The sequence below is a fragment of the Acipenser ruthenus genome, chromosome 37 (assembly GCF_902713425.1).
Source record: "Acipenser ruthenus chromosome 37, fAciRut3.2 maternal haplotype, whole genome shotgun sequence".
Taxonomy (NCBI): domain Eukaryota; kingdom Metazoa; phylum Chordata; class Actinopteri; order Acipenseriformes; family Acipenseridae; genus Acipenser; species Acipenser ruthenus.
Window position 1 is genome coordinate 2,055,794 of NC_081225.1, and position 13,235 is coordinate 2,069,028.

The 13,235-nt window shown below is 45.1% G+C and overlaps 2 protein-coding genes across 2 annotated transcripts; both read left to right on the forward strand.

Moving 5' to 3' along the window:
• Positions 1–284: 284 nt before the first annotated feature.
• LOC131706749 (uncharacterized) lies at positions 285–3,233 on the forward strand. The gene is made up of 6 exons (XM_059008435.1): positions 285–452; positions 734–811; positions 1,247–1,417; positions 2,122–2,218; positions 2,677–2,900; positions 3,183–3,233. The coding sequence occupies exons 1-6, from the start codon at positions 348–350 to the stop codon at positions 3,231–3,233; spliced, it is 726 nt and encodes a 241-aa protein (XP_058864418.1). The 5' UTR covers positions 285–347.
• Position 3,234: 1 nt separating this feature from the next.
• Positions 3,235–11,159, forward strand: LOC131706833 (zona pellucida sperm-binding protein 2-like). Its single transcript, XM_059008672.1, has 13 exons — positions 3,235–3,268; positions 3,755–3,872; positions 4,157–4,359; positions 4,793–4,910; positions 5,748–5,917; positions 6,333–6,430; positions 7,277–7,410; positions 7,740–7,790; positions 8,266–8,449; positions 9,205–9,331; positions 9,549–9,636; positions 10,026–10,124; positions 11,017–11,159. Exons 3-13 carry the CDS (start codon positions 4,222–4,224, stop codon positions 11,124–11,126), a joined length of 1,317 nt encoding a protein of 438 aa, XP_058864655.1. The 5' UTR covers positions 3,235–3,268; positions 3,755–3,872; positions 4,157–4,221; the 3' UTR covers positions 11,127–11,159.
• The last annotated feature ends 2,076 nt before the right edge of the window (positions 11,160–13,235 follow it).

Consider the following 13,235-nt stretch of genomic DNA (forward strand, 5'->3'; position numbering starts at 1 on the left):
GAATTCCAACAAATCTAGACCCATTGCAGTTGGCAGTCTTGTTAAAATCTGTTCACATTGGCCACACATTCAATTGCTGTTTTGTTGGTCAGTTAAATTGGCTTCCAATGAAAAGCAGATGAGCAATCGCAACAATGGTCTCCAATTCCTTTTTAAAGGACTTGGTGGAGGGGCTTGAGCTTTTAAAAGGCAATGGGGTTGTCCCCCAGCCTGGTGATGAACCGTCCTGTTTGCTAGTTCTTCTTTCCATGTGTGCCGCTTGTGAAGGATTCTCCAGTATTGAATCGCTCTTTCTCCGTTCTCTCTAGAATGATGTCTCGTATGTTCTCCAGTACCGCTTTGTGAGAATGGACTCTCTGGGTAGAGAGACTGTCTACCCCTTCTCCCTGTCCTGCAGCACTGAGAGTCCCTGGAACCCTCGTGAGGTCGTCTGTGAGGAGAACTACATGGAGGTGGGGTGGAAACCCACTGCCCCTAAAACTAGGGGGTTTCATCTGGGTGCTTTATTGAGCAGTTGATCATCTGATGGATTAATCACACCCTGGTGATTTGTAGGGGTGGAAATGACTCCTGTTGCATAGCAGATTCACCCATTCCAGGGTTTAATATGAACTTGACTAGCCACGGTATATAGGTAACAAGCTCTTGGCAAAACCAGGAATGGTTCGCACTGCTATGCAACAGGAGTCTTGCTCCCATCCCTGCTGTTCTAACCTCCACCCTCCTGCCCCAGGTGTCTGTCAGGAAGAATGTTCCAGTTATCGCTCAGGAAGGACTGGCAAAGGAAGACTGGGAAGCAGCACTCTCCATAGTGAGTGACCTTTCAACTGGGACAGAGGTGTAGAGCAGGGGTGTCCAACTCTGTTCCTGGAGGGCAGCAGTGTCTTATGGCTTCCGTCCAACCCCAAGCTCTCATAATTGGTCTCATTTAATTGGACACTAACACTACTTTCCCAGCCTCAATGTTTTTTATAGGTAGTGTACCTTGAATCAAGTGCACTTTTGAAATCGCCATCTGTAAGACTTTTTAAGCCTATCCAATTGAACACAATTAGATCAAGTTAATTGAGAGCTTAAGTCTGAATGAAGGCCCTCGGACTGGAGTTTGACACTTCCTGGTGTAGATGTTTGTTTCTGTAGAGCTTGCACTGCCTCTTGTGGACAGGCTCTGTAAGTGCACCTCTTTTTCCATTGTCTATCTGAATGGCTCTGGTTCTCAGCTGGCTTTCTTTGTGTTGCACTGCAGGCCCAGGAAGCAGTGATGTCCGAGTGGCAGGTCGTGTTCCACCAGACCGGGATGCCCCCTAAAACCATGAACGCCACAGACGCCCGTACCGAGGGGTACTTCATCAACTCCACAACCAGCCGCGTCGTCTTCAGATCGCCCTACGGCATGGCAAAGTCAGAGGTGGTCATGGTGAGAACTTTTAAAATACTAGTAATACAAAACTGGTTTCATTTTTATATAGTGTCCATGTGAAAGCATCCCAGGACACTACAGAAATATACATAAAGCCAAAAGAGCTCCAATCTGCTTGCTAGTGAAAGGCCAAATGAAATCTAGGTGTTTTGAGCTTAGAATTAATGCTGACAGATTTTAAAGCTAGGAAATCTGTTTGCAAGAAACTTTATAGTAAGAAACCCCTACATTAACTTGCTGGATTGACTATTGGGTATAACTGCCTTTCTGAATTTTTAAATAATTTAATCTAGTCGAATTTAATAATTTGTTCACGATTTAACATGTAATCACCCTGAAATAGGCTAAGTGTTTTTTGGAGTAGGAATCCAAGATTACTATTTGGCAGTTGCCTTTATCCAAGGTTTAACGGGTGTTGAGGCAGTACAGTGTTGTAATGCATGATTAATATTTGAATACAGTAAGTGCAACTACTACTGAAATACAGTATGAACTAAGATGCAATGTGTTGGCATTACAACTTGTATCTACAGTGACCTGGTAATGCATTTGCTGAAGATCCAGTAACATGATGGTGAGGTGAAGTCCAGTGCATGGTAGAGGTAGATCTGCAGGTGCAGTGTAAACTGGTGGGTCTTGAAGAGCCAGTGAGATGCGAGGCTCGTCCTGGTCTCTGCTCCAACGCTCTTCTCTATCCTCAGGTGGCAGGGATCCCGGTGGAAGCCATCCGAGCCACTGTGTTCTACAAGCAGAGGTGGATGCTGCTATTGGTGGACACGTCAGCTGCCTGCGCTAAGAGTGAGTAGCTGAGCACAGCAATCCTAGAAGAGAGCCAGCAGTGTGTCTGCAAGCATTCCCTGAGCTGAGCCGCACCGCAGTGCTAGAGGACAGCTAAGGGAGTCTGCAAGCTTTCTGAGCTAGGAACTTTAAATGGATCAGTCCCATGCTTTGTACATGTGACCTGACCTGGCTGCAATAGCAACACTTGGACCCCTGGTGGCATTGCATGTGGAAATCTCATTCTTCCATAACCTATTAACCCTTTTAACTGCCACTGTCCATTTTCAGGATGGGATGCTTGGTGCCTTAACTGGCATCTCTACATGTAGTTGGTTTCTCCTAACCTGTAATACTCTTGATTTTGTTTCCAACAGAAGTGGTCTAAAATGTAGTGTGACATTTGCATAAATAGCCAGTTTATCAATTTGGTTAAATTCCTCTCCCCCCCCCCCCCCCCCACCAATTTTTCTCTCTAGACCCCTCTGTCTTCGATGGCACCTACCTGAGCTGGGTCACCCCGAGGCTCCTCTCCCCGCTGGTCCTGCATCCCACCAAGTTCGTGGATAAGCAGATCAAGATGGGAGTGGAGGGGAGGCCCCTAGATGAGATCACTGCTACTAGCCGGGGATACCAGCTGCTAGTCAACAGCACTGCGGTGAAAATCAGCATTCCCTTTGGCGCTGTGGGAGGATATCGCAAGGTAACTTAGCCAGGGTCTGGACCCTCCGGTTGGGTTTCCATGCCTATCTGTGGAGGCTTGGTGGTTAAAGACAAGGGGGTGTTCCTGGCTCCGCCACTGACTCGCTGTGACCCAGAGCAAGTCACTTAACCTCCATGTGCTCTGTCCTTTTTGGATGAGACATAAAACAGACAAGGTACTATGAAGAGTGACTTTGCAGCAGTTGCTGCATAGTTCACCCCCTAGTCTCCAAGTAGAGGCAGTCTGTCACCCTAATGTGTTTGCATGTCTGGAAATTTGCAGAGTCATGTGATTGACAACAAGTACAACCAGATGTACGCCATTGACCTCTGAAGGTCCCTTTCGCTCACCCCCTCATCCCGGAGCAGGTGAGGGTGAAAGCCTGCCTGGTTTTAAGCATAGGCTTTAATTTTTGCCATGCATCTGCAGGCTGTAGCGGTCTAGTCCCGAGGCTGGTCTTGTGTAGGATTTTCTTTAGTAATTCACCTTGGTGAGTAATGAGTCAGGAGTGCAGGTTCCTGGCTGTGCCAAGTTGCTACTCCTTGATTAGAGGAGCATTGGCCCTTATTTCCCCCAGCGGTTGGGCAGTCTGACCCCACCCCTTACCGGCCAGGCACCCAGTAACATCAAGCAGACTCCTACAGTCCATTCTCCAGTGTGGCCCCATAGCTTGATGTCCATGGTGGAGCTCCTGGGTGTAAACAGCTGGTTAGCACAACAACCCCTAACCTTTATTTCTCCAGGGCTGTTGGGGGGCACTGCTCCCGTGAGGGGGTAATATAATTTGGGAAAGGTCAGGTTTAATTAGTTGCACAGCAGTTGGCCCATCCCTGTTAATACCTCTTCTCTTGCAGTACATTGGTGATAATTACAGACGATACCTGTTGAACATCAACTACACTTTGAACATCATCCCTGTAAACGAGCCCTATTTCCACCCAGCCACGATCGTGTGTGACGTTCAGGATGTTGGTAAGTAACGTGGCTGTCTCTGGGAATTCCAGTTGGTAGAACTGAACTAGAATAATGGCTGCGCTTGACTTGGATGCACTGTTCTTGTTTGGCAGTTTTCTGGATCTGGTTGGAGGTCTGGCTAGTTGAAGCTACAGATGTGTCTTCACTGCCAACAACCCCTGTTCAGAACTGCATTCTCCTGAGCCCAGTGCTGTTCCATTGCCTGCCCTCTGCAAGCAGTTTCATTCAGTCTTGGGGTAGACTGGTTCCAGCCCTTGACTCCCTCTCCCTTCCTTCCCCAGTCCATCCTGATGTCAAAGGCATTTGTACAAACACCAGCATTGTGTTTGAAGTGACCCCAGGCAACATGGACTACCAGTGGGAGCTTTGCATTGGGGAAGAGCCTCTAACCCCAGAACTGGTGGCTCGCCGAGGCTACACCATGACCAGCCAGCCCAAGATCAGAGTGGAGTTGCCGCTCTTTAGTATTGGCTACATCTATGAGGTAAGAGTCTCGGTCCTGGATCTGCCTGGCAAACTCCCACTAGCAGGGCTGTGGCTGCCATTGTATGGTCGGGTGTATCAATGGAGGTTTAAGAGCTAGCCTTACTTGTTAATAACTTCAGGTCCTTCATGGATTAGAGCCATCCTATCTCCAACAACTACGTATATTCCTATTTGTTCCTGGGATCAGAATGCGGCGTTTAGTAGCTGTCAGCCGGAGGTAGCGTTTTGCTGTTCTCCTGTATCCAAGGTGACTTGCAGGGTTCCAATGCAAGACTATCTAAATATTAAGCACAAGTTATATCTAAAAGGACAATAGTACATTAGAGGAGGATCCAGGAATGTGGTGCTTGGGTCGGGCAGATCCAGTGCACAGTAGGAGGAGGGAGATCTACAAGTACAGTCCAAGTGACTCCTCCATGCTTCTCTCTAAGGATATCACTCTGAGGGGGCTTATTGGTAAAGTGGTGTTGATTCTCCGAGATATGAAGAGCCTGAAGGAGGAGGACAGGTTTGAACAGCGCTGCCCGTTCCCAACCAACGAGATGCTGGGTAAGGGTGACTTTGCTCTTCAAGGGGTGGGGGGTTCCTGGTTCAGCCACTGACCTGCTGTGACCCTGACAGTCATTTAAGCTTGTGCTTAGTCCTTCAGATGAGATGGAAAACTGAGGTCCCTGGATTTGCATAGTTCACATGTTGGTCTGTAGTCTCTTTGGATAATAGCATCTGCTAAATAAATTGGATCGGGGGTGGCCAAGGTTGGCCCATCCACTCCTGGTCTTTGTTCCAACCTTGTTCTAAAAATATTAATGTAACCTCAATCCAGACCTTCAAGTAGTTGACTCATTTTGCCTTTTGGCTTGGCCCTCCAGGACTGACTGGACACCCCTGAACTGGTAGATTCTACCCTGATTTCGGTATACCAGTGTGAGGGTTGAACTTGAACTGCCATTGTCGTCATTTGAGGATGGGCTACCGCCCTATCTATTTGAACAGCTACTTGTTAATTCTCGTTGTTACTGTAACCGCTAGTCGTGTCTAATTGTAACTAATTCTACAAATCTAGCCCTTCGGATGCTTTTATGACACATGAATATAAAATTAGAAACGTAAGCCTAAATGATCAATTTTTGTTCTTTCCTACCCACTGTGAAGCTCAGTGTTTTTTTTTAATTATTTTTGTGCTTCATAGCTGGCATGAAACTTGACTGCTCTGGTTATGGGCACATTTAACCTGTCTGCCCTTAAAACAGAAAGCAGCAGCTTGTAGCCAAAACTAAGAATTGAATAAATCTCCAATATCCAGTTGCAGACATGCATCCCGTGTTCTGAATTTCTAAGATTCCATTGTTAATGGGTGAAGTCTGCATGCTTTGTTCTCTGCTCCAGTGTGCATGCCTAATGGAGTGATGTCAGTGCTGGTGGTCCCCATGGCTCCTGTACCGCCCGTGAATCTTGCCAGGACCACCCTGCTGGATCAGAACTGCAGGCCCACGGAGGCTACCTCAGACCGGGCCCTGTTCACTTTCCGGGTCAACATCTGTGGGACCAGGAGCAAGGTGATGGGCTTCTCTCTGAATGCTATTCCTTAATCTTGGGACATATTGGACAGCGCTTGCCTCCTATTGCAGTGCTGAAGCATGTGGTGGTTTTCTATTGGTTCTAGAAGTTGGGTCTTCATTGGTTTAGTTATTTAGACGTTCATTGGAACGAAAACCAAATGACCCTGGGATCCCAATTCCCAGGGGTTGAGCAGCCCTGGTCTAGATGGGTCTATTTCTATGGAAATTTGAGTGGGGGACTCCCATTAATGAGCTGTGTAACATGTTGGAAGAAGCTGGATTAAATAATAGCTCAGTTCACCATGCATGTTTGCAATTACTTTAGTCTTTGAAGACTATGCTTGTCTGTTCTATTGGTTCATGTTTACATACTTGCTAGTTGGCTTGATTTACCTGGCTGCTATGTTTTCAGATTGATAATAACTACCTGGTCTACGAGAATGAAGTCATCTATAGTCGGGATCTGTTCCCAGCCAATGCTCCCGTCATCACCAGGGATTCTGAGTACAGGTGAGTGGAGGAGGGATCAGGGTTATGCAAGGAGCCCCGGAGTGTTCAACAAGATGTGCAACACTACAGCTCTGGCAAAGTAGCGTCTCCCTATAAAATGAACTCCTCTAGCTTCATAGTCAAATGAAACCTGCTTGTTATGATAACATATTGAATACTGCTATCCATATACTTAACAAGTAACTTGTAGTGGTTTAGCTTCATGTCCAGCTAAACTAATGTAGGTTATGACTGTCCAATGCAATAAAGAATAATGTGCAACAAACCTCTGCAGCTGTGAAATTTAAAGGGTCAAAATGGAGAGTTAAGGGAGTATTGTCATATGTTTTGGGCATCGCAGACTCTACATGGTACTGTAGATTTGTTCAACTAAATTGCTGCAAACTGACCAATTGAGAAAATGTGACCTTCTGAAATCGAACGGGGAATACTTTACTACTGTGGCTTCCAGTAGACTTGCAGTGTGGTGTAGTTTCTCTTTCCATGATCAATTTAATTTTCAAACCTGAAATTCTAGGTTATGCAAAGCTTTGGCTGTAGATCACTTATTGTGTGTGAATGGATGCTTGAAGTTTTAAAATTTAGGAGGCAGTGAGTTACTGCTTTTGAGGACAGTGTAAATGAAGTGGAGATGAACTAAGAGGGAAGGAGACACACAGCAGTGAGGGGATGGAATGGGCTGCCTAGGGTTACCTTGTGTTGAGGCAGAGTCGGCTGGCTCCTTGTAAGACCCAGCTTGAAGTTCTGAGATCAGTCGGCTTCTAGAAACCGGATGAGCTTGGATAGACCGAACGGCCTCTTCTGTCTGTAAACTTTGTCCCAGCGCTGTCAACACCCTCTTTGTAGGCTGACTATCCGTTGCCGGTACCCAGTGAGTGACTCCAGGAAGATCTTTGCTGAGAGGAAGCTGGTTCCAGCCCCTGGATCCTTCACTGCTAAAGGAGAGGGGACCCTGCAGCTCAAGTCTGCTTACTACAGTGGTAGGTGGGGGTGTGTGGCTTAATCTACCTTTGGGTGTGCTCTGCCTTTAAGATTTATTAAATAAATCCATGCATCAACACTTCAAAACCAGAATAAGCTGTCCTGGTTTCCATTTACAATGGCACTTGTTAAAAGCTGGTTTAATGGCAGTGGCTGTCCGTGCATCCTGTGGCATTTGCTTGTATCTGGAGGGCGGGTCATTTATAAAATCATTATGAAATATTGAATTGCCAGTGTACTAATCCTGTACGGTTCTAGTCAAATACCGTATGGACTTGCTTGCAGCTGTGGCGTTGAATGGATGTTGCTTTATTTGTTCCTCTTCTAGGTGACAAGAGAAGCAGAGATGTCTTGAATCTGAAAGCCCGTCTTGCTAGAGGTAGGACAGCCTGAATTAAACTCTTCATACGCGATCCCCTGTCCACACTACCCGAGTAACACAATCCAAACTAGGGGCTTTAATAGATTATTGATTGATCACACCTGTAGAGTGATTGGTTAACCCATTATGTGCTGTTTGAGGACAGGCCACTATTTATTTAATTATGATGTAACAATTCTGCAAAAATAGGCCTTTGGATGCTTTTATGATGTTTGGTTTTTATAGACTGAAGCCCTAAATCCATTTTAAAGCTAGCCAGTGTGAAATGTCACAGATTAAGGGAACACATGTAACTGTTCTGTTCTCAAAACAGGATGCAGTAGTTTGTAGCTAAAATTCTGTGAACGTAAATACTTGCTAAAGTTTCTGTACAAACAATAGTTGGTACCATATAGCAATGGTAGCTCTACCTGTAATGACTCCAGAGCTTTACAAGCATGGCAGAAGATGACTTTTTTTTCTCTCCCTGCAGATGTGAGCTACTCCCAGTTCTACTCTGCGTTCCCTGTGTCCCAGTCTCTGCTGGAGCCCCTGTTCCTGCAGGTTGAGCTCCTGAACCCCCACAGCCTGGCTGACCGCCTCCTCCTGCAGGACTGCTGGGCCACACTGACCCCTGAACTGGACGCCAGCCCTCAATGGGACCTGGTCACTGACGGGTGAGGGGGTGGGCTGTGCAGATACTCTGGGCTCATGCCATTCCTTTAACATGATGGATATTGAATGAAACCTTAACGTCACAGCAAGGAAAGCTGCCTTTCTCCCACTTGCCCTTCTCTGCCAATTGATGGCAATGCTCTTCCACACTGCGTTGAGACACTCTACTGGGAGATGCAGGCATGGGAATCAGACTCCAATTGCATAGCAGTTTAACCCATTCTAGGTGTTACAGGCTTGATTTTAGCCACAGTGTAAAATAACCAGTTCAGCTGTGTTATGAGTTTAAGATGTACCTGAGCTTGTTGCCTATACATACTGTGACCTAATGGAGCTCTTCACCTGGAATGGGTGGCACTGCTAAGCAATAGCAGTCTTATTTGCATCCTTGCAGATGTATTGTAAGTTTCCTCCTGAGGTTCAGTCTTGCCCAGGACTGTAATCTCACAGCTGTCTGCATTGGGATTCCTGTGGGAATGAGTGGAGCCTCCTCCTCCTCAAAGTGAAATTGCCTTGCTTGCATTTGTACAGTGTAACTGACTTGCACACATTTGCATGAACTGTCTGTAAAGAGGAATGGCACCTATTGGGTTTTAGTATGCACTGGTCTATAGTCTACATGTGTCTTCACTTGCTCCCCTCCTAACTCTGCTCTTGTGCTTTTAAACGGTTTGCTGCCTCTTGCCCTCTCTGCTAGTGCAGTCCATTCAGCTGTGCTTCCAATGCAGGCTTGCAGTGACTGTGTTCCTCTCTGCAGCTGCCTGGTCACTGGAGATTCCTACAGGACTCTGTTCCACCCAGTGCCGGCCAGGACCTCCCCCCACCTCCAGAGGCTTGAGGTCCAGGCACAGCAGTCTAGCAAGGACCCTGCCTTCTGGAGACAGGTTAGTGACCCTGCATGAAGGGGCTCCCCTGATTCTGTGATCACCCAGAACAATTCACTCCATGCAATTGGTCAGTTAATATGAATGCTTTTATTAAACTTCAGGAACAGTAAGCAATAGGAAAGGTATTAATTCACTATGAACTTCAGACCGTGTGGCAGTGTGTTCCTGTTCCTCTGCTCCAAGAGCTGCCTCTCCCTCCTCTCCTCCTCCCCAGGTGTATTTCCATTGCATGGCTGCAGTTTGTGATCCTAACCTGGAGGATACCTGCAATAAGACTTGTGTACCTGGAGAAAAGAGATCTGGTAAGCACAGGCAGTCCTGAATACAAGCTGGAGTTAACGGCTGCAGTTTGGCATCAATGCAGCTGTATTTAATCTGGTATAATATGAGGGGAATACAAAACCTAATGTTATACTTGTGACTGGACTATCCTGTTCAGTCTTTCTTTTTTATATAGTTTTTTTTTATTTTAAATCTCTTTTGCTTGGAGCACTTGTATGTAGAGCTGCAATTGAGTGGATAGGCTGAACTTTAAAAGCAGTTACAGTAAATCAATCCAAACATGAACATTGGTCACAGTATATTGACTCTCCAAAGAACATCTGATTGCTGAAATCAAACTTCAGAGCTGACTCTCATGTCTGTACCCTGGATTACTGGTCTCAAGCTTTTGTGTGTGTTTGTCTCTCAGCCCGTAGTGTTGATCGGTACAGCCAGATCCGAGGCTATGCTTCTGCCGGGCCAGTCCAATTGGTACCAGAAGGAGGAGTTGTGGACCTTAAAACAGCAGGTGAGACTTTGAGAGACTTGGATATCCTGTTTAGATATCCAACTGATAGAATTTTCAATCCTGGATTTGATGCTGTGGAGTACCTAATAGGTATGGAGGAGATAACTTAACTTAAAACACGTCAATTCAGGAGGCATGGTGATTTTAAAAGGGTTGAATACCAGGAGGTTCAAATCCTGGCTCGACCACTTTTCTCTGTGTGACCCTGAGTAAGTCGCTTAACCCGTTCGTGCTTTATTATTATTATTATTATTATTTATTATTATTATTATTATTCAGGTCCCATCCTTTGGATGAGACCTGAAACGGAGGTCCCATGATCGGGGGCTGCAGCAGTTGATGCACAGTTCACCCCCTAGGCTCCCGGTTGCTTTGGATAAGTGTCCTGCTAAATAACACTGACCATGGTTTCTAGTATTTGCAGTCCTATACCACTAGATGGTGCTAAAGGAGCACCAGGATTATTTTTCTGCAGATCTTTATAAGCTTGATCAGACAGTGTATAGGTAACAAGATCAGACGTGTCTTAATAAACTCTTAGTGAAACCAGGAATGGATTAAACTTAAGCAATGGGAGTCCTTTCCATTCCTGTGATGCCTCATCAGTATTTGTTTTATAGCCAGCATGACACTTTACTGGTCTGATTTACGGGCACATCAAACTTGACTGCCTTAAGTTAGGGGCACAGCAGTTTGAGCCAAAACTATTTCTGGTTCTGAAGACATGATTTTTACAATGATATTTCACCAATACATATGGTGTTCAATTGTACTTTCAGGAACTCCATGGTAATTTGTGTAGGTCATCTGAGTTGCTAGGCAATGCTGACTGTGGGTGTGTCTTGTGGCTCCCCCTGGGTCCTAGTGCTCACTCTGTCTTGTTCAGTTTCAGACTCCTCCCCCCTGTCCCTCTTCGTGCCGGTGCTGGGCGTGGTGGCCGCTCTCCTTGGAGTTCTGCTCGCCTTTCTTGTTGCTCTTGCTGTCAGATCCAGAAGATGTTAAACTTGCTCTAATCTAATAAAGATGTTCATATGAGTCTTGTGACCTCCATTGCTTGCTTTTCACACACTTGTACCCAAGGAATCGAGCACTTTGTTCAAACGGTTTCTTAATACATTGAGAGGAACTCTGATCACAAGGAGGAAACTGACAACTCGACCCAACCTGTCTGTACACTTTTAAACCCAAGCTGCTATGTGCAGCTCCTTTCAAAAAAGTTACCATCATTATTGTGGGACACACCTATTCTTTTTATACCTTTTTAAAGGGGTAAAGGTTACTAGTGTGTGGTATCTATTCAAATTGACAAAGCAGCCGGGTGTGGTGTAAATGGGTATCCAGTCAGGATCTGAATGATCAGGTTCAGTAAACTTCATGGGTCTAATTTAAGGGAATGGCACGCATCTTTAAATCTCCAATTCTGCATGCAAGGTATGAGATCTACAGAAACCGAACTTGCAAAGGAGGTCAATCTGCTCATCCTGTTCCTAGGAGCTGATGGCAGGTTTTGCTGGATCCTGGTGATTTTTGGAGTAAGCTTGGCTAGGTTGCCCATTTTATACCCTCCTCTCTGTAAAACAATCTTGCAGTTTCTGGCTGGGACAGTTTTCCCAGGACATCTGGTAGCCCCAAAAGAGGGAATCTTATGCAGTTGAATCTATATACAATAAGCTGGGTGTAGTTCTAAACTAATGAAGTAGCTTTACTCAATACAAAAATACCTTTACAATTGTATGCCTTGCATATACATTTCAGAAATGTGTTGAGCTGAAGGGGGAACATGGGGGGGAGGTGAAAATCTGTCTTGTTGGTTTTGTTTCAAGGGCTGCTGCTGCTCTATAGTACATGTATTAAACTTTATTTATTTTTTTTTTTTTAAATCCTTGTTCAGTCACTTCCCTTTTGAATTGTTCCCAGTATATTTTGTCAGAATTCCAGTTCCTCTGATCCTGTGTACAGTTCTAAATAGGGTGACCAGATTTTCAAAGCTCAAAACCAGGACACATTGTTAAATAATTGATAAGACTAATTAAACCATTTTAAATATAGGCTATTGTAATAATTCATTAAATACATTTACATTTTGGCATTTCTCTCTTTTGGATGATTGCAATCTCTTGCTGCTCTGTCTGGGCTAAATCCCTCCAGAACTGAACAGCTACAAAATGACTTGCACACCATTGTAAAGTCATTGAATATATGAAAACGCATGACGTATGGAGGAATAAGCATGCATTCTCAATTACCTTGGTACCTTTTAAAAAAAAAAAAAAAAAAAAAATTAACTGCAGTTGCTATAAACTAAAAGCAGGTGTTCACATATTTTGACAAAAGGTATTTAGTGTGTCGTGCTACATGAAGTGGCTGAAAACAGAGAGGTCTGGTAAAGCATAGGGAAGCATTGTAAAGCACAGAGAGGTGTGGTAAAGCATAGGGAAGCATTGTAAAGCACAGAGAGGTGTGGTAAAGCATAGGGAAGCATTGTGAAGCACAGAGAGGTGTGGTAAAGCACAGAGGGGTCTGGTAAAGCATAGGGAAACATTGTAAAGCACAGAGAGGTCTGGTAAAGCATAGGGAAGCATTGTAAAGCACAGAGAGGTCTGGTAAAGCATAGGGAAGCATTGTAAAGCACAGAGAGGTGTGGTAAAGCATAGGGAAGCATTGTGAAGCACAGAGAGGTGTGGTAAAGCATAGGGAAGCATTGTAAAGCACAGAGAGGTCTGGTAAAGCATAGGGAAACATTGTAAAGCACAGAGAGGTCTGGTAAAGCATAGGGAAGCATTGTAAAGCACAGAGAGGTCTGGTAAAGCATAGGGAAGCATTGTAAAGCACAGAGAGGTCTGGTAAAGCATAGGGAAGCATTGTAAAGCACAGAGAGGTCTGGTAAAGCATAGGGAAGCGTTGTAAAACACAGAGAGGTCTGGTAAAACATAGGGAAGCATTGTAAAGCATATTAAGAAATAAAAAGTAGCAAACCAGTTTAAACTGGTAAATCTGTAGTGGAACCATGGGGAAAACTGCAGGCTTACTGTGCAAACTGACCATGGTAAAGTGTGAGCAGGGCTAGGACTTGGCTTTCTAGGGAGCAGTCTGTGGACTGAGTTCAGTTCA